Genomic DNA, 23,778 nt, shown 5'->3' with positions numbered 1-23,778 from the left:
AGACATTTTGATGACATTCAGGACATCAAGGGTAATACAACAACAGCTCTGATGGCCATTCCAGAAAAAGAGTTCCAAAATTGCTTTGAAGGGTAGACTAGGCACTGGTGTCAGTGCACAGCTTCCCAAGGGGAGTACTTTGAAGGTGACTGTAGTGATATTCAGCAATGAGGCATGTAGCAGTTTTACTAGGATGAGTTCGCAAACTTAAGTGTCAGACCTCATATATTGGTGAATTGAAGTGAATATTGACTGTATATAATAATAGTAATAATGTCGGATGGGTGGGGAAATATGTGTACAATGAAATTAAGTGGCAGACAAAGGAACAACAAAAAAGAAAAGAAATGCAATGTGTGGGTCCCTGGATCAGCAGCAGCATCTGAGAACTTGTTGGAAATGCAGAATCTTCCACCTTCACTCACACACCAGACCTAATGAATCAGAAGCTGCATTTTAACAAAATCCCTAATGATTCCTATGCACATTTAAGCAAACAAAAAAAAATGCCCAGGGCCTTAGATCAAATGGTTCCCAGGCTCTATTAGAATCACTTTAGGAGAACTTTGTAGAAAGGCAGATTCCTACTTCCCTCCCCAAATCTGCTGAATTAGACGTTCAATGATGACGTCTGCAATTGGGTATTTTTGAGAAAGTCTCACGGGTGGTTCTGATACCAAGCCACATTTAGGAACCACCGGTTCTAGATGGTATTGTCATACATATCAGTGATCGAAGCGGAGTTCCTTCCACATGGGCCTGGAAACACAGATTGAACCATCAACCTCATCATCACAACTCCTACTCGAGCACCAAACTAATACTCCAATGCAAGGATGGAATGTAAATAAATATTCAGGAGTTTTCCAGAACATTTAAGTGGATTTGAAAAATGCTTTTTAAAAGATCATTTGTACAAACACCCTACTCTTTCCAGTCTTGTTTGGCATACAGTTTAATCAGATTTAAAATGGTGAGTGTTCTTTGTAAGGTTGTATGTTTTCTTGCAGGCTGTGTAAAACAAGACATCTGGTTTTTATCATTAAAATATTAAAACATGCTCAGCATTTTTAGAAAACCTGGGCCTGAGTTTATAAGCTACAGGTGTTAGATATATTTGATAGGGGGCTATAGTCTATTCATTTAGAATTAAAAGGAAAAAAGTGTGCATACCAATTTGGCTTTAGAAAAATATTCGACTAAAACATTTAAGTTTTTGACTGTGTTTTCCAGTACTTAGAAAATTAGGAGAAAATAGGAAGAAATATCTTTGTCAAACTTAGATGAAAATATCTAGTTTTCAGATATTCTTTGTTGTATGTTATACACTCAACTCTCATCAGCTCTTGGCAAACTTTTGCTTTTGCTCTTGTTAGCATCTGTTAATTTATCTGTAGTACCTCATGGACATAAAAAGCATCTTTCTTTAGTAATTCCTCCCTTGCCACAGGAAAGATATAAAAATATAGAATTTGAAGAATGAGTCTGGGTATAATGTTGGCTTATTCTATACGTGGGCCTCGGGCAGAATGCTCTCTGGTCCCACCACGGAGCAGAGGCCAGGCGGAGGCTGTATAGCGGATCGGTGACGGAAACATAAAGCTTTAATAAAACATTGCAATTTCTAAGTTCAAAGAAATACCACATTCAATATAAGTGCCTCAGAAAACTAAATGCCATATCTGGAAATCACTGAATATGTGCCCATTAATATTAGTCTAATTGGCTAACCTTTCTATTGTTCTTATAAGTGTATAAAGCACGTTCACCTTATTTCCTTTAATCCTACAATTCTGTAAGGAAGGTGTTGCTTATAGGCCTGCTTTAAATTGAAAGAATAAGAAAGGAACTAAGTAATTGGCCCACTATCACTCAGTTAGTGAATGTTAGAGCTGGGGCTGAATCCAGCACCTGTGATTTGAAACATAGACTGCCCCCCCACACACACGGCATCTACTAGGAAAGAATATTTGTCCAGTCAACATCCCCAAACCATGATCATATTTGTTTTGGTTTGCGTTGGGGGTTTTTTGGGTACGAGTTGGGTTGCTTTCTAATACTTGAATGGTTTTTTAACTTTTAAGTCTCTGTCATCTACACCCTAAGTACTTTCCAAGTAAATATTTCTCTAAAAAGCTTTCTTGCGCCAGATATCAAACATGGTTTTCCCCCTCTAGAGTGAAAACTTATCCTCTCTACAGGAGAAGCAAGGCTTGTATTTGGCCTCTACCCCCTTTTGCCACAGTTCTATGCAATCTAAATAATCTCCACACCCCCCGACCCCAAACAGGTCTGTCACTTTTTCAGGAACTGTCAACACATCCTCAAAAGCTGTCAGCGTCTCTCAAACTTCTTTAACTGTCTCTCCTGAAGGAACCGAGCAGGCTTTAACTTCAGCCCATTCAGCAACACCACGCCGCAAGTCCTGTCAGCTCCACGGTCCCCATCTCCAAAATAAATCCCCTCTTCTGCAGGTCTGCCTCCCCATCTCCAAAGTTTTGAATTTCTGCAGCTCCTATCCTTGGGTTTGTGCCCATGGAGCTGTGATTCAGGGTCCCCAGCCCAAACCCGCTGTTGCCACTGATGATCAGCCTCTCTGTCTTTCCAGAAACAGATCTTGGCAGGAATTTTTCCAGGAGGGCTCTTCCTGCAGGACTCCTCTCATCCTGGAAGCAGAGGAGGTTTCTTGCTTCCTCCTTTGACCTCTCCTGCCATCCCTAAGGAAGATAAATAGCAACCGCACCAACTCTTGTTATTTCTTTCCTGTTCTCCTTTCTGCCTCCCTTCCAGAAATTTGCCCCAAATCTTCATTCTCTGGGGTCCTTTCCCTTCTGTAGCCCAGTCTGCAGGTCATAGCTGGAGTCTCCTCTCTGACTGAAGCTGGAGGAGAAATTCAAGCCTGGGCAGATCTGAAACTCTGCAGGCAGGTCTGCTGTCCTTTGCGAGCTGTGACGTGGCAGACCCCGCCCTGGGCATTCTCGTTTTCATTGCTCTGACCCTTTTCCCTTTTGTTCCTTGGGTTTTGCCCAACCAGGACCCTGAGTTAGTGTCTTTAGCAATTCCTGCAGCTCCCAGCTCTACTCCTCCTCACCATCAGACTGGGTTAGCTCCTGCCTGACAGGGCCACTTGTTCACCATGGTGAGCCTGCCCCTGAGGATCCATGGACAGGAGAGAGGGGTAGCGGTGCATCAAATCCTCTTCACAGAGATCATAGAAGCCCAGTAGGTTGTGACTATAGGATGTCCTGAGGTCAGAGGCCCTGTGGTCTGGCCCTGGCACTGCTACTGATTAGCTGGGTGACCTTGAGCAAGTCACCTAACCTCTCCGGTTCTTGGGTTTCTTCATCTGTAGAATAAGCGAAATGGGCCCAATAACCTTTAAAGACCTTTGACTTATTAGTTGTCCCATTATGTAGTGGAACCACCTGGCTAAAAGATGGTATGCTCAGCTATTTCCTCATGAAATAGCTCCTTCCTTCCCTCCTTCCTTCAGGGCTCTGGCTCTGAAATAATAGTTATGCACATGCCTTAATCTCCTCATTTTGGATTATAAAAAAAATCTTCCTTGTGTCTTGGTTTTAGAATTCCTCCAAAGATATATTGATGCTGAATGTATGACACCGGTCATAAATCCATATGCTGCTATTTCTGACAATTCCTACCCCCCAAAGTCCACTCATACCATACAGTTTCTAGAGATGAAGGGATGTGTTACTACGTTAGGCAGGTGCAGGGAACAGGGTCCAGAATTGCCAGTAGAGACGAGCCTCTGGCTATGTCTGCTTTGGGCTAAAGGAGCTTGGAGAGACCCAGTGCCAATATTCTGAAGTCTTTCTAAATGTTAGTGTTCTTTTGGGGGTGGGGGAATCACATGATCAAAAGAATTTGGGAAATTCTGAATATGAGCTCCTTCTTGGAGATTTACCATGTGCATTAGCATATCTAAAGCTCCAAGAAATCCTGCCAATGAAGAACTCTCAATTTACCCCAGCATTTCCCAAACTAATATGGCCCCGGACACTTTTTTCACAAAATACTTAACATCTGGTAGAACATGACCCAGACACAGTTTGGGAAACATGATCACAAAACGTTGCTGACCTAACTACCTGGGTCTACAGCTGCTGGGATATTTATTGAGCACCTACTGTACGTAGAACACATGGGAATAATTCAAAGTGGCAGATCAAGTGTCTGCCAGCCCAGATTTCAAAATCTAAAGCTGCAGAGGGATAGGAACACATGAATAAATATGCCAGTCAGCAAACAAGACAAATGAAGTGTCAAGTAATGAGGCTTGGAAGTGCTGGAGCCAGTCCACTGGGCAGTTGTTAGAGTTCCCGAATTGAACTTCCATGCTCTCAGCTGTCAGTTTCAAGTTCTCTGCTTTGCCCCACCAGGGCAGTTACATGATGTCATCACAGGACACTCATTATTTTTATAGATTAGGTAGTTGGTGAGGCACACCGAGGAATTTTATCCTCCTAGAATGTTCGCCTTACACGTACAGCTCTGTTGGTTATTATTCGAAATTTGGATCTATTCTTTCCCTAGAAAAGATGACCTCCTTTTCACAGAGTGAAAAAGATGTTGAAATGGCCACTGTCACATCCTGTTGTTTAATCCCACTCTGAATCAAATGTGATCGCCGTCTGGTGGACCTGATGTTTCCTGGACAAAGGGCTCTGGGTGCCGTGGGCGACTGCCCTGGTAGAACCTATTTGTGACTCACTGCTATTTTTCCAAGCACTTCCCCTCCCAACAAACCATATCCATGTGCCCCAACTCCCTCAGACAGCCCTCGCCCTGATCCTTCGTCTCTTCTTTCCCAGCACTTCCTGCCAACTTTCCTTAGACTTTCTATTGATATGTTTTTTTCTGAATTTTTTTCTTGTTCCTTCTCCACCTTCCCTCTGCCTCTCCTGTCTGGCATCTTGAAAAGAAACGAAGACTCATTCTTTCTGAGGGTTGAGTCCTTGGGAAGTCCCTCTCTGCTAAACAGAGAAAAGAAGCTGGCACTGTAATGAAACGGCCAACATTATTTCTACAAAGACTACCTCTTGAAGAAGGAGCTGCTTATTGTTATTTTTTAATTATCAATATTAGCTGACATTTACTGAGTATGAACTCTGCTCCAAGCCCTGAATTCTCTCTTTTATTAGTCACCACACCCGTTATGATACAGAATATTTATTATTCCCATTTTATGAGTGAATAATTGAGTCTCAGGGACGGTAAGAAACTTGCTCAAGTTCATATAAATAGTAAAAAAAAAAAGAAAAGAAAAACAACAGTGCCAAGAAATGAACCTGCACTTCTTTGGCTCTAAATATTGTGTTCTTTCTCCTCTCCCCCACCCCCCTTCTCATTGGAACAAGGAAGTAGAAGAGACAGAATTCTGGTTTTCATCAGATTTATTCCCTAGCAAGTTTCATTCACCCCTATACAATGTACTGCACAGACGGCAGATTTAATTATCTTCTTCTTAATGATATCTTACATCTACCAGTGTCCAACAGGGCCAGGAGGTAATTATCTTGGTGGGATGCCATTATCCTTTGCTTCTTCACACAGATTTGTCTTCAGAGGAATATGTGACAATAAATGCAAACCATTTTATTCCTTCCTATTCTCTCCTTCCTGCTTGATCAACATCGGTTTTGTTGTTAGTCTCCTGTTACCTGCTCACCGTCCGCATTGCAATCAGCAAGCATTTGTCATTGGCCCCTACAAGTGACATAGTGGCTTCCTGGGCTCACTTTGACTTTGCTGTGACAGGCATCCACCTGCCCTTGGGTCCAGGGTTATTCACAATATGCCTCAGAAACTCCTGGACCTGCTCAGTGGCCCCGGAAGACAACCTTTACTCTTCCCCTGTCCCAAGCAGTATGGCCGCTGCCAGTGACTTCTCTATCCGGGGGACTTCCATAACCAGGGAGGTCATTTCCTGTCCATCAGTCAGGACACCTCAGAATGGGCCCTGTTCGTTCCAGAGCAGATGAGAAGGCCGCCACTCCCTTCCCTCTTTGATGCCCAATAATCTCAGGGAAAATGGAATCTTCCAGTCATGGGTCAAATCACCAATAGGTCTTTTGTGTCATGGCTCTGTTATCCTTTCCCAGCACTGGCCTCTTGAGCCTCGTGGGTAAAGGGCAAGGTGACAGGTGATTACAGGACGGGACTATCAGCCTCAGTTTTCCCACTGCAGCCCCCAGATGCCCTGGGCACTCAGGTGCCCGGATCCTCTTCTGAGAATGGCGGCACCAATAGGGAGTTGGCTGCAGTGGCTGCTGTGTTCTATGCATGATTCAAAACCAGAAGTTAGTAAGCACCTACCGTTCGTGCTGGACCCTGTGCTGGGAAACAGGTGCGTAAAACAATGCCTGCTTTCAAGGAGCTTGAAGTCCAGTGTCAAGGACCAGGGGGAAAGTAGTCACAGTACAGTGATAGTTATGTAAGCGCAGAAAACTAATTAACGATGTGAGGGTTCTCAGTGGATGTGACATCTGGGCTACTTGGCAGCCACTGAATGTGGGAATGGAAGGTGAAGGGAAAGTGAAGGACTGGGGCCAGGGTGGGCTGACGGAGCCTTTGGGACCTCCGGGTGGAAATGTCGTTAATTCCTGGATATACAGGACAAGCGATAGCTATTCAGAGACAGCAGCAAAGAAGTGTATAAAACCAGGGAAGTGAAGTAAATTACTTAGGGAGAAGAGGTAGCATAAGAAGGACCCAAGAAAGTCCAAGGACAGAGGCCCAAGAAATGCCAGCGTTCGAGAACTGACTCATGCCAGCAGAGGACAATATTATGAGCGTGGGCTCTGGGACTGGGCTGCCTGGGTTGGGATCCCACCTCCATAGCTTGCTAGCTGTGTGACCCCGAACAAGTAACTAAACCTCTCTGTGCTTCCATTTCATCTATAAAATGGAGTGATAATGACATATACCTAATTGAGTTTTTGTAATATTAAATGAATACATGTTAAGTACTTAAAGCCGATTTAAGTAGATTCGATGAGAGCATTTGATAGCATTATTATTTCACTGATGTCAGAAAAGGACAAACACAGCCTATAACAGAGTCAGACTCTCAGTGCCTATTGGCACTGCCCAGTTGAGATCCCCAGTGAGAAGAAGTAAAGGAGAGCCTCCGTGGGAGCCAGATCTCAGCTGGGACAAGAAGGAAGCAGTCGTGCTGGGCAGTACAGAAGCTGCCATTTCTTGGGAGGGCAGGGGCGGTGTTTGCCGTGCTTTCGCATGCCCCAGGGGCCAAAGCAGTGTCCAGTGGGGTGTGAGCTCCTTGAGGGTGGGCGTTCAGTAAAGATTTGTTCAATGAGCATATATCTGCTGCAGGTCCTACAACTTAGTTGGAGTGAAGAGACTGCAGGGACCAGAGAAAGCGGGTGGGCTGCTGCAGTGGTGGCAGCAGCTTGGGAAGCAGGTTTTTGGGGAGCATCTCCTGACTCTCTTGAGCCTGGGACACCTGTCTCCGTGGGTGAGCTGCAGGGATGGACTCTCTCCCAGGCCTTCTTCCACACACTTCTTCTACTCCCAGACTCTTTAACTCAGGAGGACCCCATCCCATTCTTTGTATCATAGAAAACTTGGAATTGTAGACAGGTGACAGAACAGGAGTGTTGTACCTACAGCACATTCTCTGTGACTCCTCAGAATGCTAACATTCTGTTCCTAAAGGGGATGTGACAGCTCCTCAGATCTTCGAGCGGAGCTCCCCATAGCCTTTGCTCAGTAAAGCATTTCTTTGTTCAGTAGATCAGGCTGAAATCTATAACGAAGTCACTATTTGGTCTAACGCTCATAAGAGAAAATGGAAAGTAGTAAAGCATGGTAGTTTAAAACCATAGGCTTTTGATTTGGCTCATTCCTAGTTTACAGGTTGTACGACCTTGGGCAAGCATAGCCACTCTGAACCTCAGCCTCCTCATCTGTAAATGGGTACAGTATTTATAGGTGTGTAGGGCTGACAGGATTACATGGAGTAAGCAGTGTCCCTCTCACCAGTACATGCCCAATACATAGAAGCTGTTCTTATTGTCAGGATTATTATTAAAATCATGCAAAAAGAAAATGAAATTGATTCATAAATGACCCTGCTCTAATAGGATCAGGATAGTTTGGAGCTAACAACTCACATCAAGACTTCTTATGTAAATTGCTAGCCATGGGTTTTAATCGTATTGTTAAAATGGGATGGAATATTAATAAGAAAGACCCTATTCTAGGACTGCCAATAAGTTACTTTTACAAAAGGGGAGAATATACATGAAATGAGGCTTACTCTTGAACAGCATTTAATAGTTGGCTTCAGAATAAGTGATCCATTCACTTGAGTATGGTGAAGAGAGAAGATAGCACATCCTGCATAGCTATTGGCAATTCTCCAGAGTTCGTTTCACTAGAAAGACTAGCATTTGCATGTCTTAGTCAAAATATTTCCCCTAGTTGATTTTAAAACAGTAAATAGCCATAAAAAAGAATGAAATCTTGCCATTTGTGACAATATAGATGGACCTTGAGGGCATTATATTAAGTGAAATAAGTCAGAGAAAGACAACTGTATGATCTCACTTGTATGTGGAATTTAAAAACAGCAAGAACAACAAAAACCCAAGCTCGTAGATACAGAGAACAGATTCGTGGTTGCCAGAAGGATGAGGCGGGGGGAATACAAACTTCTAGTTATAAAATGAATTAGTCATGGGAATGTAATGTACAGCATGGTGACTATATACTGCATATTTGAAAATTGCTGAGCAAATAGATCTTAAAAGTCCTCATCGTAAGAAAAAAAGTTGTAACTATGTAAGGTGATGGATGTTAACTAGACTTATTGTAGTGAATTGTAGTGATCATTTTGCAATATATACAAATATAGAAGCATTATGTTGTTTACCTGAAACAATGTTATATGTCAATTAGACCTCAATTTTTTTAAAGTGTAGTGGTGTCACAAAGAGTGGAACAGCAAAATCTTTTAAAGCTTTTAATAAATTTAACCTTTATACAAAAAGGCAGATTAAAGTAAGTCATGTGGAACTGAGGACTTATCAAAGCTTCTAGAGTTCACATCTTGAGAATATTTACATGTAACTTATGACACTAACAGTTGGTTAAGTGGAACCAAAATAAAGAAAAATTATTTTTAAAAAAACAGTAAATAATTCTAGTGAATTTAGAACCTAATTTCTGAGTATTTAGAGAAATTTTAGTTGAAGAAGTGGAGAATAAACAACTGTCTTTAGCAAACTACAGGAAAGACAATGTGCAAACACTAGAAAGATGGCCAGAATAATATGGTCTCTATCCTTAAGGAGTTGACAATTTAGAAAAGGTGGCCATACATACAAGTGACTTCATCGCAAGGCAGAACATGCCATCTCCCTTTCCTATACTTGCTCCAATCCCTCTTGACCCCATAGTACCCAGCAAATTCACAGGTATGCAATCACTGTTTGTGGAAAGAACAAGTATTATAGAGATATAAATAATTTGCTTTGGGAGGGCAACCAGAATCAAGAAGTGGTAGAAAGACCGAACTTCCAAAGATGGTAGCATATAAATGGGTAAAGTTGGCCTTGAACTTAATCATAATACTTAATTATGTATTTGCTTGTGTTATCTTCCCCCATGAGGCTCCAAGCTCCTCAAGGGCCGATACCATGTCTGTCCCGTTTACTAGTGTCCAGCATGGGGCAGGTACATAGTAGATACTCAATAAGTACTCCTCAGGTGAAGGAGGGTCATCAGATATATTTCTCAAGGCTTTGTTTTTGATTTTTGTTTTTTGGGTTTTTGCAATGCAACTCAACCATGCTCAGACAAAATAAGGGAATTTTTTGGTTTATGTATATAGAATCTTCACAGCGTTTCAGGTATGGCTGGGTTTAGGAATCTGACCCATGTCCTCAGAAATCCATCTTCATCTTTCTTTTGGGTTGACTTCATTCTCAGGCCGGCTCTCCTGATATCATGGCAAAAGACAGCTGTTGGTAGCTCCAGGGCCATATCTTTACAGTTTATGATTCCGACGAAAGATTCTGTCTCTTTTCCTGAAGTTTCAGAAAAAGGCTCAAGGAGGGCCCTGGTTGGCCTGGCTTGGGTCATATACCCGTCTCTGAACTAATCACTGAGAAGGCAGGGGTGGAGCTGCCCCATGTAATCTGCATAGATTAAAATCGAGAAAGGTAACTCGACTTAGAAATGTTGGACAGCCAAAGCAAAACAAATAAGCAAACAAAATCCCCTATGTATTCACAACACAAGGAAATAGATTGAGTAATACCATAGCGGTAGGAATAGGTAGAGAAGAGAATATGATACGAAATATAGCAGGATTGGATTGTCAGACAGATGAGTGGTAGGCAACACTGCAAATTAGTGCTGGAGAGGTAAATGTAGATCAGATAGTGCCAGGCGTGAAGACCAAAAAAAGAGGTTTAGAGTTTGTTCTGTGGGCAATTATGATACAATTTGAGGGGAACTGGCAGAGTATAATCCAAGAGGTGTTTAGAGCTTCTATAGAAGCTGCCTTCGGTGTCTCCCTTTTCCCCTCTCTGTCTGTCCCAAACAAAGAGTGATGGGTGGAACCATGCCAAACTGGACGAAGAGTTCAAGAGGTTCTTCTGTACCCACTTCATGTCAAGGAAGATGCCTGGGCATGTGTGTCTTGCTAACCACTGCGTCCTGAGTCCTGGGACACCAGCATGAGTAAGTTATGGCCTCTGCCATTAAGGAGCTTATAGTTGAGGGAGCTGGTCCAGGACGGGGTACCAGAAACATACCTATATACACATACATATAAATACTTATACACACGTATATGTTTGTATGGGATGAGTGATTTAAATAGGGAAAAAGGGAGGCTATTTTATTCCTAATGAAGACTCAGGGAAGCCTCCAGAGAAGAAGAAATGCGTGAGTTACTCTTCTGTTAGCAAAGGCTCGTGCTCAGGGCACAAACCCTCTCAGGGCCGTCACAGATTCCTCCTGGTCCAGCCTTGGACTGCTTCCTTCCTTGCAGTTAGGAAGTGGGACTTAAAGGTTCCTTTATTCTGGATTTCCGTGTTTTGTTTCCTAGAATTCAGCTTCCCTACAACTCAGGTGGCAACAGTAGTAGCAGCAGGAACAGCAGTAAACATGTATTGAGTCCTTAACTACACACCAAGCATCACGTTGAGAGCTTTACATACAATCTTCAGTTTCCCTCTCACAATAACGATCCTGGTGCCCATTCTACTGAAAAGGGGGTTGAGGCTGACAGGTTAGGTGGCTTGCGTCAGGGACCCACACAAGGAAACAGTGGAACTGGGAGTGGAATGCAGATCCACTCACCTCCAGTGCCCGAGTTCTCACTGCCATGCGATACCGCCTCCCCGGGCTTCTCCTTCCTAGTTCCAAACAGGTTACGGCCCTGCCTCAGGTACAATTACAGAGACGGAGATGTACAGTATTACACAGAAATGATGCTTGAGCTCTGACTTAAGACTCAAGGGTGCACAAAGGCATGCAGAACCCCTGACACTTCTCCACCTAAGTATGCATAATAACCACCAGGGAGTTCTCTAAAAATGCAGACTCATGGGCCCTGCTCTTAGAGACTCTGGTTTCCAAGTGTGGATGACAACTTGGAATCTGCATTTGAATAGACACCTGCCACCACCAGCAGAGATTCTGATGCAGTGCCACACATTTGGAAGAGTGCTGCCTAGGCAAATGTGTGCATGTGTGAGGCCAGGGCGGGGGGGGGGGGGGGGGGGGGCGGTGTCTGTCAGTCTGTGGCAGGCATGTGAGGGGTTGTTTCAGCAAAGCTCAATGGAAGGCAGGTGTGTGTGTGTGTGTGTGTGTGTGTGTGTAATGCGCATGAACGACTTGAGAGTAATTTTGTGTAGACTTTCATGTCTTCTTTAGAGTCTACCATTTGAGCCCAGCCTTTGCAGTTAAGGTAACCAGATACCCATTACAAAAGATCATCTTTCTATGAAAACTTCTGTGTTTTCAAAAAAATCTTTTTGGCAGAAAGTCATTTGTCTCCTTTTTCTGGACCTGGGAACAGCAGTAGGAAGTGTTCAGGCCTTTTCCCAAATATAATCCGTGACCACTCGGAGGCTGAGAATCCTCTCTGCCCACGGCCTCCTGGGACTCCGGGTGGCCCGCCGATCAGTCAGAGGCACCGGCATCCCCACACTGGAGATGTGGGAAAGATGGTCTCTGTCCTTGAGGACTTAAGGTCTGGTAAGGGACACAGAACAGGCCCATGTGAAAGAGTCAGGCACACAAATATAACAAAAATAAACCAGATAGAAATCCACACAGTGGTGAGAAACCAAGTACAGACGTAAGTTTGGACTCCAGGTCCAACGTTCAGTCAGAGAGAAACAGGAAGTTGAATGTGAAGTGCTAGGTCATCAGAAAAGCCTTCGTAGAAGAGGTCACATCCACTTATTTGTCGACTCTCATTAAACTCTCATTAAACAGCTCCATAGTGGGCACTGCTTCTGGTGAGCATGGCAGACCTGATGTCTGCCTTTTGGGGAACACAGTGCTGCCTGTGCAGGGAGCTGGGCGTCAAGGAGACATGGGGGCACCACATCGTGCATAGCACGTGGACCCAGCCCAGGTGGGAGGTCAGAGCAGGCCTCCTCGGGAACGTGATACTTTCATTAAAAAAAAACACAAAAAAAAAAACCTGGGATGAAGCACAAAGGACAAAGTATAAAGGAAGCCCCAGCCTGTGGCTTATCCACCTTCTCTTTCTATCCTAGCTCCTATGCCTGTGTGTGTATACCTCAGGCCTCACATTCAAACTCCACACGCACACACACACACACACACACACACACACAGCCCCTTGGACAGCTTTCAGGCCTGGAGTTACCACCTACCCTCAGGAGGACGCATCCAGGGAAAGGCCCTTGCAGGCCCAGAGGTGGGCTTGGGCTGTTTGGACAGGACATTCAGCTGCCCTGAATCGACAGGGGCGAATAACCTGAAAGTTGGTGCACAGCCAGTGGGCAGGTATATTCCCTCCACCCCACAGGCTTCTCATTCTATTGAGAGGGGCCCAGCTAGATGAGCCAATGTGGGCCTTCTAACATGGGGGGGCTCGTGGCAAGATCCTGACTGCAGGCTCTGGGGACATTCCTGCCTCCAGGATAAATAGGTGTTTGTTAGGCAAATCAGCAGTGTGTGGGTGTGGGTGTGGGTGTGGGGTGCTTCTCGTAGAAGCAACAACCAGTACAAGATCCCTGAGATGGGAAAAAGCCCTGGTCACCTCCCTAAAAGCAGGACATGGGGGAGTGCCAGGGTGAGACTGGAGAACGGATAGGGGGTGCTGCTGGACCAAGGTAAGGATTCGGCTTTACAAAGGACGTGGTGGTCCAGGGGAAGGTCATTTTGAATAGAACAAGAACATTCCTTCCAAAATGAGCTGTGTGATGTCAATAAGGTATTTGATGTGAGAAGAGAGCGCAAGCTGTTCAGCTTGGCAAGGCCTAAGAGTACTGAGAAAGACAAGAGAAGGAAGAAGATAAACATCTGGAGAGGAGCAACAGTGGAGGGGTTGTAGGCATGTACCAAGGGGTCAGGGTCGTCAGAGTCAGCACGGAGCCACTGGGAGGACTTATGCAGAATTGGCAGAATTGGCCCGGGGGGGGGGGGGGGAATTGGGGGTGGGGGGGGCAGACCATTGAAATAAGGCAGAATAACCTGCCACATTTAACTCCTTCCCCTCTAGGGATGCTCTCTATGCTTGAGTCGTAGTCCTTCGTATGTCCACGAGTTTTGTATTTTTCTGTGTGATTTATGTCCTGGAAATCTTTCTGGATTGGCAACACATCAGATTTTCCACTTAGTAAACGTGACCACCGTTTATGCTTTGGGCAACATTTTGCAGTCGTCTCCATAATCTTTATTTCCTTTTTGTGTCATTTGTTTTTCATAATTAATGATGACATTCTCAACTAATGCCTTGTGAAGTTATGAATACATTAGGCCGCAATAAGACTTGTCCCTGAAATCTGTAAGCAGATGCTGGGGGTGGAGGGAGGGTGTTTATGATAACAGTGCTTACATAATCTCAACAACCAGGCCCTAGGGACTCACAGTCGACGATGGAACAGTTGGTTTAAATTAGGTTTCCATGTGAAATATGGTATCGCTATTTTTTTCCTAGCATTGTGGGAAAGTATATGGAAAATGATTTGACTGATAGGAAATAAATCTGGATATGAGATCAGGATTGAGTCACAAGCCACGTGGTGGTCTGCGCCTGCTCTGTGAAGCAGGCTTCTCCAGGAGAAAATTTGTTAACCCTTTGAGGCCACTGGCCTAAGAAGTCGCTGTGTGGTACCAGCATAGCTGGAAAGAGCCATGACTTTCCAGAGACACTGATTTGCCATCAGTTCCAACAACAACAACAGAAGAGTTAAAGCCACAGAACGATATAGCCAGAGATCTCAAAAACTCATGCATTGGGTGTCTTTGAAGAACCATTTAAACTTTCCAGGATTTCATTTTTATGTGTAAGGACAAGGGTTTGAATTTTTAGATCAAAGAGTCAATGATTTTAGGATTCTAAGTGCTTGCTGGTGATTTCCCACAGCAGGATAGGGCTCGTGAAAAGCCAGTCACACTAAAGGAAGAATTGGACAGAAGCACCACTGACACTCAGTCTCTATTGGCAAAATAATTTCTTGCTCTAGAGAGCCAGGGTTTCACGAAGGTGACTTTTAACTGGGTAACCAGCTGAAGGGACAAGGCCTGGAGACCATGAGCAAGGGCTTGCTTATAGCTGCAGGAGAGGGTTGGCTCTACAAATCCCAGAAGGATCTTGTGTGCTCCAAGCAGTCCCAGGAGATTGGAGCAAATGGTCCCCAAGAGGCTCTGATTTCCTTGCAGGATGATGTGGACCAGGGCTCGTCCTGGGGTCTGATTCCAGATCTGTTCTCCTGGTGTTGTACGAGGTCCCAGAGAAGTCCCAGGCGAGCAGAGAGCAGAGGTGCGCGCTCGGAGCCCCGTGGGCCAGTGGCCCACCACGTTTTGGTTTCAGCCGATTTCAGAAGGGAAGAGGCAGACTATGGCTGCAATACTCCTGACTGGTACCCGAGCAGAACTGTGTTTTATCACCGAAACTACCCATTGCTCCTGTTTTCCGTTTGTTCCTGTGTAAGGAGAAGAAAGGGGTGTTCAGCCTCAGTCTTTTTTCATTTCTTTAACCATTTTTTGGTACTTTTCTTGGTATCTTTTTTTATTCCAGCTATCCTCCAATATTTAGCTTTTAGTGAGAAGGACCTAACCAATGCCAAGTTGAAAGAAACTGTCACCCTTCATCAGATGAAGAAACACTGGACTGGGAGTTCTAGTTTTGACAGCAACAAGAATTGTGACCTCAGAATGTCACTGCTCCCATGAGCCATAGATTCCTGATCTGGAAAATGGGGTTGGACTGCCCTCTGTGGTTGCTGCCAGCACTAAATGCCATGCATTCCTGTCGTTTTCCAGCAGTATGCTATGGACGTTGAAATCTTTGATCCTGCAGTTGTCATGGGTCACCGTGAACTCTGTGTTCACTCAGGCCCCACTCTCACTCCAGCCAGGGAAGTGAGTTGCTCCCCAAGTTTCAGCGCTGTTGCTGAACCAAGTGCAGCTAATGGGCCGTGTGCGATTAAGACCTACGCTTTGATTTGTTAACCACTGAGCTTATCACCACAGACATTAGCCAGGATGGAGAAAGTAACTTAAGTGAACATAAGTATTCAAGCTCCAAAGTATAGGGAGCAACAAAATAATCTTAGACATTACGCAGAGGTTTTTGAGGCTGCAAATCATTAAGAGGAATCTTCATACTGGATTATTAGTAAGTATGATACTTCAGTCTGTGTAGTGGAAAAAGCAAGTCACATTAAAATAAATTGAAGCCCAGAGCTGGGGGACACAAAAGCACATGTATACACATTAGGCCTTTAGTGAGTGGTTAATAGTGCCACCTCTAGGGCACACACCTAAGTTCACATTCTGGCTTTGTCATTTCTTGGTTGGGGACCTTGCGCAGGTCTTTTAGGCCCTTTGTCCCTCAGTTTTCTCCTCCATAAAATGAGGATAATGACAGTCCCTTACTATCATTGGGATTGTTGTGAGAAATAAATGAGTTAACATGTGTAAAGTGCTTAGAACAGTTCTTGACACATGCTAAGTACTGTACAAGTATTTGTTCTTCTCTATTGTTTTTGTCATTTGAGAAGCATAATCAATAATGCGTTTGTAAGAGAGAGTTCAAAAATGTGTATTTTTTATTTGACATGTATTTTACTATTTGATAAGTGTCTCATTTATGAGCTAAGTGCACTGATTGCATTTAATCTTACTGTCCATCAGTCAAAATGTATTTAAATCAACATCATCTTTAGGCTTTATTTTTTAAGCTTTATTTAGGAGAAATTAACTCATGGAATGTTATAGATCAAGAGGGATTTTATGAATTACCTTTCGGCCTCCTTATTTCACAGATAAAAATGAACACAGAGAGGTTAAGCAACTTTCCCAGAATCCCATAGCAAAGCCGTGATGGAGCTAGTGTCATCTTCATCTCTCGTCTGGGTCCTTCATTTCCTAATACTAAACTGGTCTTTAAAAAAGAAAACCAGTTTGCTTGTGAAAAAATATTTATCAGGCTTCCAGGACATAGTTTCAGTGAATGCCTCTCTCTGCATTTTCCAGGTGAGCTCCTGGGTGACGTGGCTGATCCTCACGGCGGGCTCCATGGAGGAGAAGCGGGAAGTCTTCTCGTACTTGGTGCATGTGGCCAAATGCTGCTGGAACATGGGAAACTATAACACTGTCATGGAGTTCTTGGCCGGCCTCAGGTATGTGCCGTGGGAATACGGTTATCTGGGCAGTTTCCCTGACCAATGGAATGGCACCTTTACCCAAACCAGGCAATTGGTTAGGAGAAATTAAGTCGTTCACCCAAGGTCACCTGGCATGCCTGGGATGTGAATGCAGGTAGCCTTGACTTCAGAGCCCATGCCCTTAACCTCTGTGATATCCTGCTCTCATGCCTTCTCCATCAAGCTAATAATAAGATCACCATTCTGTCAATAAAGTCTCCCGCCTTATTCCCTTTCAGCCTCAGGTACGTGGCATAAAGTAACTGCCCTCACTCTTGTGGGAGGCAGTGTGGTGTGAGGAATTACGTGAGTTGTGGAGTCAGAATAACGGAAACAAATCCTAGCACCCCCATGCAATAGCTCTGTGATCTGGGCAAGTTACCTAACCTCATTGAAACTCAGTTTCTTCATCTGTAAAATGGGGTAATAATAAAAAGCACCTACTCTTTACATAGGATTTGGTGAAATAATATGAAGTGTTTAGCAGATGTGTCTGGCATATAGGAAGGTTCCATAAAGAGAATTGTTATTGTTGTCTGAGATTCACCTTCCTGATGAGGGGCCTCACTATAAATAGATCTTGCTTCATAACGTTATTGGGATTCTTCTTTGATTCCCCAGGTCCCTACATAGGGATTTAGGGTTGGGAGAGGAGAATTTCTCAGATTTGGAAATTTTTTTGTCCTCTTGAACTTTCTTAACTAAGAATAAACTCAAATGATCATGTCATTGGTATTTCAAATGTTATACAAATGTATATCCCGATGATTTGGTTCTCTTTGTGATAGATTTTTCTATTTAAAAAAATAAAAAGCCTGTATTACTTTTTAAAAAAAGAATGATTATGACAAAATAGTTCTATTTCACTGATGCTTATCTTTCCCTGCTGACTGGCAAGTTGGTGCTGGCTGTGGGCTGGGACCTCGCTTTCTCTCTTCTGGACATCACTGTCCTCACAACATGGCGACTGGCTCCCTCCAGAGTCAGTGATCCAAGAAAGCAAGGCAGAAGCTGCAGTGCCTTTTATGTCCTAGCCTCAGCAGTCACACACTGTCCCTTCTGTCATATTGTACTTGTCACATAAGACCAGCACTGTTTCATTGTTGGGGGGACTACCCTGCACCCGGAAGTGTGTATCACTGGAGGCCATTTTGGAGGCTGGCAGCCACAAACCATCTATTAGAGATTCTCTTCATACAGGAATGGTCTCAGCATGACCCATACTGGCCTTGGGTGAATGTGATTTTCAGACCCAACTTAGTTTGAATTCAAAATCCAAAAAGGCCGTATAAAGTCAGGTGATTCTCTCTTAAAGGAATAACCTCAAACCAAGCTAAACCTCACTACTAATTCCTGTCTGTTTTGTCTTACACCCCAGACCAACTGCCACCTAGTTTCATGCTCTTATATTTGGCTTAAAACTAAACTGATTTTTACAAAAAAGAAAAAAAGAAAAAAGAGTAAAAGTACCAGGTTCAGTAACTCTGGCTAGAAAAATATATACAGGAGATAAGTTGCTAGATATTCTTCTAATAGAATGATTGTGGAGGCAGAGCTCATGATGTACTTTCAGGCTTGAAAATATTTAGATTATAAGTAATTTAACTACATCAAGATAACTAAAGGTTTTGGGTTTTTTTAAGCAATTAGATGGAAAAGGGGAGTAACCTTGTTGTTAAATGACTGGTTTTCTGTAGACATTGTACATTTTGCTTCCTCAAAATCAATTCTCAGCTGTTTTAAGGAGATAATTAGAACTATGAAGATTTACTATAATGGTATTTACTTAATCGTGGTGTCAATTTAAAATAACCCAAATGAACAATAATAGAAAAATACAGGAAATAACATGATATATCACACAATGGAATATTATTTGGCCATCAAAAATGTTGTTTATGAAAAAATTTTAATATCATTGGGAAATATGTAACACACAATGCATAAAAACTATGTGGGAACAAATCTGTCTATACTTAATAACCTCAGCAATATTTATGCAACAAAATTTATAAAATATTTATACCAGATAGACACAAATAGAATAAATACTGGAAGGAAATATAGCTAATGTTGTCTGTGGATGGTAGAGCTATGGATGGATATTCTGTCTTTTTGGTATTTTCCAGGTTTTCTACAATGAGGAGCTAGTGCCTTTATAATCATAAAAAGAAATAAAAGTTTGAAAATAGTGCCAATTCTCAATCTAACAAAAAATCATTGATCTTTGCTGAGGTTTGTCTTTTGGCCCCAAATATATCATGACTATTCCGTTACTCATGGAAAGAAGAATGATTAAATAATGAGAACCATGTCTCATTCATTTATTCACTTTGTTTATTTCTACCTCCTTTTCATGACCAAAAAAAAAGGATTCTCACCAGCTTTTAAGCAACCAGTTGTAGGGCGAGCTGGGCTTTAGTGAGGTGAAATCAGGAAACAATTTTATTTTTCTGACTTCACTGTGTTTCAAACCTGCCTAAGTGGCCCTCCCTCCCTTGGCTCTGGATTGTACTTTGGGAGAGCCTGTAGCTTTCCTAGTTACTTGTGTGGTTAATAAGCTGACTCATTCTCCTACACTCATGAGCATGAATGAATCTCAGAAACATATGGCTGTGCAGAAAAAGCAGGTTGCCCAAGAGTAGCTGCAATGTGACACCACTTATATAGCGTTTACAAATACACAAGCAATTCTACAAACTGCTTAGTGACATATACACACGTTGGGAGAGTATAAAGCATTGTAAGGGAACACGATCACTAATGTCACAACTACGGTCCCCTTTGGTAAAGGAGGGAGGTGTATGTATGTGCTCATGGAGAAACCCACTGGGGCCTCATCTTGTTTTATATGTCTTGGATATCTTATACATTACATAATGATTTTTTAATCCAGTCTGATACAAAACAAAATTGCAACCCCTCGTTCAATTTAAAGCTGCAACCTTTCCCACATTCCGCAACCCAACCAGTTTCAGAAACCTGCAATGGGGTGGGAAGATATGGTTTATCTTTTCTCTCCCTCTCCCTCGACGTCAGGGTCCCTGCAGAAAAAGTGAGCAGGAGAAGAAAGGGGAAAGGAGGAGGGGTGGAGGGGGCAACAGTCTTACATGACTGGGACAGTTGTAATGTGGCCTAGATGCTGCCACGGAGAGCCATGTGAGGAGCTTCTGAGGTTTCTTCCTAGCTACTCCTCCTAGTTTCCTTCATCCCCTGACCTACTTACCTCCCACTACACCGTTATCTGGCAAGAGGCAATGCCCTCAATCCCGAGGATCCAGCTCTGGAGGTCCTGCCCTCCTGGACTCTTTCCACTAGAGTCACCTCATTTGGCAGGCAGGCCTTTCAAGATAGCTCAGTTCCAACTGCTTGTCACAGTGTCCACTCCTGACTCACTGGAAACACTCAGCACTTTGCCCTCCCGCACTCTGAAAATGCAACACACACCCGCTGGAAACTTCCATCACACTGCCATCGGGCAGCTCCAGGCAGCCTCTCATCTTTAGACTTTCCCAGGCTAGAATCACATACCGATCTGTGTGATCAACAAACTACCTGGGACACAGGCCCACCTCTCCATGAAGTCCCCTTCAAGCTCCCTGTACTTGGGGTGATTTCCTCCTTCTCACATACAGTGCTCTGACAGCTCTCCAAAGAAATGCTCCTGACCTGGCTGCTCAGATCCAGTTGCTCTGCGTGGGTTGGTAGAGGGTGAGATACCACTGAGAGCAGAGCAGTCTGTGTGCCCCTGGTGACAACCTGGCACCTCTCTTTAGAAGGTGGGGTACAGTGTCACCTCTTGTTCTCAGCAGCAATTTCAAAATAGGAAAGTCCCATTTAATATCCTTTATGCAAATAATACTTCAAGATAATGTCCCTTAAGATGGGCTGGTGGCTTAATGTGAAAGCTGGATTCAGTAAAAGCAATTCTACAAAAGAGACCAAAACAGGCTTCATGTGTATCACTGAGGGACTGGCCTGATCCAAGGATAACATTTAAAAAACCAAGAGGAGTAGATGGACCACGTTTTCTGCAGGCAACCCTCCATAAATATTTGTACGAACTATAGGTTTCCCTTGTGGCTCTAGCTGCCAAAATGGCTCAAACCTAACCTCACTGCCCGCCTTGCAAAATTAACTCTTTCCACGTGTGTTTTTGTTTGTATCTGCCTTATTTAATTTTGTGTTTCAATTTATGAAAGTAATAGTCCCATCATTTGGGGAAGCAGGTGGAGGTATGACTCCTAAATAAACATTAAAACATAGAACAAACAGGCAAAACCAATGAATTTGTACGGAATTTAGACTATTTACTGTACACCGTATTATTTCTCCCTCGGTCTGAAAAATAAAAAAATGTTACTTACTTGCAATAGGTCAAGAAAAGTTTTAAAAATGTGGCAGTTTATGGACCAGTCTGACCTGGAGACCATGAGGAGCCTGAAGGACGCCATGGCTCAGCACGAGTCTTCCTGCGAGTACAAGAAGATGGTGACGCGGGCACTGCACATCCCCGGCTGTAAGGTGGTTCCGTTCTGCGGGGTGTTTCTGAAGGAGCTCTGTGAAGTGCTTGACGGGGCCTCTGGCCTCATGAAGCTTTGCCCGAGGTACAATTCGCAGGAAGAAGCTCTAGAGGTAAGGGCTTTCCGGATCCTCAGGATCTCAAGTGTCACTGTCAGGGTTATCAGTGGTTACTGTTGGTCCTTGAAAATTCCAGAGAAAAGAATGCCACCTAGCGCTGGTTGGGGCTTAATATGGTTAAGTTAGCTTTCGTGGAGCAATGTGTGAGTCCAAGTGAAAATGGGGACTGTTTTCTGATTCTTTTTCTTAAAAGCTGATGAGGTTTTCTTCTCTTTTATTGGGTGGGAATGTCTGGATGTAGGGGTTAAGAGACATCAAGTGAGAGTATTAACTTTCCTGAATCAGCGGAAGGAAGAATGTGGGGGGGTCAACAGTGCCTTCCTTTCATCCTTTGGGGGAGAACACTGGAGAAGCTGGTGCCTCATCTAAAGGTGGGCTCCAGCCTCCTAAGCACGGCTGCCTCAGTTGTCCCAGGCCCATCGCTTCTTTCTCTTGACTCCCATAGAGGGAGAGGACCGTGTGAGCTTTGCCTCAGGCCATTGGGCATTGGAGAGAAGGGACACTGAGAAACTGGAAGAAGATAAGGATACCTCCCTATATGGTGTTTAGAAATGAAAGAAGGGACTAAACTTGGGGGAACTTTATGGAGAACTTTATGGAGTCCCATACTGGAACGCTACACCCAAATGTAGGGTCAGTCTCACCATGGTAGTAGCACCCACTATGGATCTTTCACACACTCTCATATACGCCCCCTTCTCCTTGGCAATGGGAAGACTATTCTAAAACTTCAGCCTCTTCTGTGTCTCCTGTGAGCAAAGGCCTCGCCTGGCATCCGGGCGACTTGAGAGCCCCCGATGGGTACAGGCAACACTACTGGCTTGCATCTCTCTGGCTTGTTTAAGGGGGGAAACGTGCAAGACATGGAGGAGAAAGCTTAAAGCTAGACCCCCACGCAGCACCCATACCAGTTCCCTCGTGTCTCAGGAGGAGGGAACGCCACATCTCAAGGCCCAGCTGCAGCTCTTACCTCTGATGGGAGACACTTCCTGATCAAGAATGCAGCCAATATGAGCCAAACACCACCAGGAAGCCTCTGGGTTACCGTTGGATATCAGGGAAAGAAAGCAAACGTCACCTTTTCTCAGTGTTTTCCTTGGGCCCAGTCATTTTATCTGGTTTCATAGAATAGTATACTTTTTCATAGTTTTCTCAGTTCTCACTACTAGGATAAAATAACCCCGCTCTTCCTCTGGAAAGTGGCTAGTCTTCTCCCTAGGGAGCCTTAGAATAATATTGTTTTTTGTATTTTCAATTCGATGTGGAGTGTTGATTCCTAGAGGGACTAAAGTTGTCTTAGCGGAAACAAGAGTGAGTTTTGATATTTCATACAGTGCAAGGAAATGTTTTTCCTGGTGGTGCTTTTTTCCCCCAGTAAAATAGGCACAAATGCCGTGATTTATGACTATCATGGTTTCATTTCCATAGCCAAGTAGGTTATTTGGATGAATTATATGAAGTCGCAATAACAAGTCTTGATATATTGTTCTGTAGTTTGTAGCCGACTACAGTGGACAAGACAATTTCTTACAACGAGTGGGACAAAATGGCTTAAAGAATTCGGAGAAGGAGTCCACTGTCAACAGCATCTTTCAGATCATCAGGAGCTGCAGTCGAAGTCTGGAGACGGAGGAGGAGGACAGCCCCAGTGAAGGGAACAGCTCTAGGAAAAACTCCTTGAAGGACAAAGCTCGATGGCAGTAAGTTTTACATTTTAACAAGAGGGATGCTCATTGCTTCCTGTTCCTACTCCACTTTGGTTTCAGGCAAACACCTAATAAAAACCCACCACCTTTAGCAGTAAGCCGTGTTTCTTTATCTTCACAATTTACAATTCTGAATTACAATTTATCTTTTTAATTTGGCTGCATTGTGCTAAAATTACTGCTCATAATTTAACTCCTTGCCTTCTGTTATCCCTTTGAAAGACACTAGAGCAGGGGTGTCCGAACTGCGACCCACGGGCCAACTGCGGCCTGCAATCCATTTTTAATTGGCCTGCAGCAAATTCCAAAAATATGTTTAGTTTACTTAAATAAACCAGGTGAGGCAATATGTACTTCACCTCAAGTGAGTGGCCCGGCTGTTTGTGTATTTTACCGCATATGGCCCTTGGTGAAAAACATTGAAAAAAGTTTGGACACCCCTGCATTAGAGCTATTCTGCTGTTTCTAAAAATTCGACTAATTGAATTTCCAGATTAGAACAATGATCTCTTATTTATGTCATAGCT

General features: G+C 43.7%; 1 protein-coding gene across 5 annotated transcripts in view; it reads left to right on the top strand.

Moving 5' to 3' along the window:
• PLCE1 (phospholipase C epsilon 1) overlaps window positions 1-23,778 on the top strand; it is a 290,230-nt gene that overhangs the window by 192,301 nt on the left and 74,151 nt on the right. For all 5 annotated transcript variants that reach the window (XM_019739801.3, XM_019739784.3, XM_019739792.3 and 2 more), the window contains 3 exons: window positions 16,735-16,880; window positions 21,281-21,539; window positions 23,040-23,245. In XM_019739801.3, coding sequence (XP_019595360.3) covers window positions 16,735-16,880; window positions 21,281-21,539; window positions 23,040-23,245 — 611 coding nt within the window. The remainder of the gene's footprint in view (window positions 1-16,734; window positions 16,881-21,280; window positions 21,540-23,039; window positions 23,246-23,778) is intronic.

This window comes from Rhinolophus sinicus, chromosome 15, assembly GCF_057876585.1.
Source record: "Rhinolophus sinicus isolate RSI-liver-muscle chromosome 15, RSI-T2T, whole genome shotgun sequence".
In the NCBI taxonomy this organism is placed as follows: Eukaryota; Metazoa; Chordata; class Mammalia; order Chiroptera; family Rhinolophidae; genus Rhinolophus; species Rhinolophus sinicus.
Note: the sequence above shows the minus strand (reverse complement) of the source record. Positions and strands in the feature narration are given on the sequence as shown.